This window comes from Stegastes partitus, unplaced genomic scaffold, assembly GCF_000690725.1.
Source record: "Stegastes partitus isolate 25-593 unplaced genomic scaffold, Stegastes_partitus-1.0.2 Scaffold517, whole genome shotgun sequence".
NCBI classification, from domain to species: Eukaryota; Metazoa; Chordata; class Actinopteri; family Pomacentridae; genus Stegastes; species Stegastes partitus.
In genome coordinates, this window is record NW_007578248.1 from 387896 (window position 1) to 390767 (window position 2872).

The window sequence follows — 2872 nt, forward strand, 5'->3', positions numbered from 1 at the left end:
TTAGTGGATGTAAACTTCTGACTTTGAAGAAAGTAATAAAAAATTCTCTCTCATTATTCTGGCGTTTAGCAAATAGAAATAATGTTGGTGATCCTGACTGACCGAAAACAGGAAACATTTAGTCACGTTTAATGTCAGACAGTGAGAAAGAAAAGGTCAAATGTCTCCTTATACAGTGTGTGTAAACTTCTGGTTTTAGTTTTATAGACTGACTCAGATATAAACCGGAAAGCCTTGTTGTTTTTTGGGGTTTTTTTTAACCGTCACACCGACAAAGTGTTACTTTAGAGCAGAAACGTTAAAAACAGCAGCGTTTGGAAGGAAGAGGAGGAAGCAGAGGACGAGACAGAAGAGGAGGAGACGTCTGTCCGTCCGTCTGTCTCTACAAATGATAACCTGCGTGAGGAAAAATGCGGAGAGGCAGCGAAGGGCCTGCTCAGACTAATTACATTGACCTAATGAATAAATGGGAGCGTCAGAGCCCAACACAGCAGCAGCAACATCAGCATCCACAGCGTTTGTACTCACTGCAGCCCATGGCAGGTGGAAAGAGCCACGAAGGAGTGAGGAACGTCTCGGACCTTCCCCTGGTAGTAGCAGTGCTCTCCTCCCTGTGGGCCAAACAAAACAGCTTCATGTTTCTTGAACAATATTCCATGTTCATCTTCATCTAAACCAGGAAATGAGTCCACAGTGATCCATCACTCAGAGGTCATTTAATAAACAACATGGTGTGGTGTAAAAAAGAAGAAAAAAAGAACACCTTTAAGCTGTAAATGTTTGAATAGTTTCCAGATCACAGATTATAATTAAAATCAACTAAAATCACAGAAAAAAAAGGAATAAATTTGTATGTTTACCATAAAAAAGGCCAAAACTGTAAATAATCTGTTCTTTTATGAATGATCATTTGTTCTATTGCAGCATCTGACTGTAAAATTAGACATTTCTTACTGTATTTAAACCAGAAAAAAGACATATTTGCAATTATTTGAAAGAAAAAAGATGAATGTTAACGACTGAAAATATCAAAATAGTTTTTTAAAGTTATTTTTTTGGCCTTTGTTTGGTAGATCAGTGAGAGAGAGAGAGACAGGAAAGTGGGGGAGAAGAATAGGGGGAGAACATGTGGGAAAGGGTCATGAGCGGGATTCGAACCCATGACCTCCACATTGGGACTGTAGCCCTGCACATGGGATGCCAGCTCAACCAGGTGAGCTGTAGCGGTGCCCCAATATCAAAATAGTTTTTAACTGTTACTTTAAAGGTGTTTCTGTTTTGTTAAATTACAGAAAATATCAATAAAAATCACAAATACAGTTTTAATTTACACAAACAACAAATAAATACTCAGGTCAAAATTGTAAATAATGTCTACATCAAAAATCTTTTCTATTTTTTTATTACATAGGATTATTGTATTTACATCAGCAAAAAAACAAACAAAAGGTTTTCCTGTTTTGTTAAATTACAGAAAAAATCTATTAAAATCAAAAGTAAAGGATTTATTTATAGGTTGACTATAAAGACAACGAAAAATAAAAAAACAAACAAAAAACAGGTCAAAGCTGCAAATAATGTCAACATCAAAAAATCTGACTTAAAAAAATAGAATTAGAATTAGAATAAAACTTTATTAATCCCTTCGGTACAAGACCTCAGGAAAATTGCTAATATATAAATATACATTCTTTCACTTTTTCAGTAAAATTGCAATTTATTATTGTATTCACATCAGCCAATAAAAAAGTCACTTTACAAATACTTTCCAAATTATAAACACATTTTAAAAAAGCTTTGATAGATTTTCTCCATTTTGCTAAATTCAACAGATCATATCTAGTAAAGTTACAGAAAAAAAGGATTAATGTGAACCATAAAACTTACACTCTTGTTACTGTATTTAAAGCAGCAAAAAATATTATTTTACAGATATATTTTTATTTGAAAGAAATAACGTGTATACTGAAGACTATAAGCACATTTTTGAACTCTTAATTTTAGTTTTTCCCTGTTTGTTTAATTAAATTACCAATAAAAAATCACAGAAACAGCTATGAATTTACATGTTAACTGTTAAAAAAAAAAAATACTAAAAAACACACTTGTCTCCATCAAGAATCTACATTTTTACAGATTTTTTTTTTTTTAACAATTTGTCCTCATAATATAAAAACTTTTATTGCACAGTAAAACAGTAAACCTACCCTGTTTAACTGCCTTTTAAATCAGTTAAAACCATCATTACTTTCCAGATATGTGCCATTTTGCAGCTCTTAAACATTGCCGTTCCACCCTTGCTGCCAGATTTTCACCTCTTTTTCTCTCTGACAGTGCAGATCTGCGAACACTGTGTTTGTTGCACTCTGAGCTTAACCCGTCCTCCATCTGCGTGTTAACACTCTGAATCACCCTCCTCCATCCCGACTTCTCCGCAGGACCAAGCCGCACCATCGCTCACTTGCAAAAAAAATTTCCATCTCCATCAACCACTCATCCCCTCCGTCTGCACTCCATCTCCCTCCATCTGTGTGCGTCTCTTCGGCACACACTTATTGTCTATAGCCGTGGATGATGTCTCGGTCTAAGTGCTCTGCAGCTCTTCCATTTCTTGCTGCTAACAGCCATTAGGCAGGAAGCCGGTCTCCCCGAGGAAACGCAGCTTTTATCACAGGATCAATTTCTGCTCCACAGTCTGAAGCTGCGACGCACCTCGGCGTCCGCTTCTGCATCCAACATCTGCATCCAACATCTGCATCCAACATCTACATCCAGCTTCTACAACCAACATCCACATCCAATATCTGCATCCAGCATCCAACTTCTACATTCAACTTCCAACATCTACGTCCAATATCTACATCCAACTTCT

General features: G+C 36.2%; 1 protein-coding gene across 1 annotated transcript in view; it reads right to left on the reverse strand.

Moving 5' to 3' along the window:
* The window catches only part of adam22 (ADAM metallopeptidase domain 22), a gene marked incomplete at its 5' end in the record, with an annotated part of 89582 nt that overhangs the window by 58616 nt on the left and 28094 nt on the right, over window positions 1-2872 (reverse strand). Inside the window, one exon of the mRNA XM_008287757.1 lies at window positions 529-611. Within this exon, the coding sequence (XP_008285979.1) occupies window positions 529-611 (83 nt within the window). The remainder of the gene's footprint in view (window positions 1-528; window positions 612-2872) is intronic.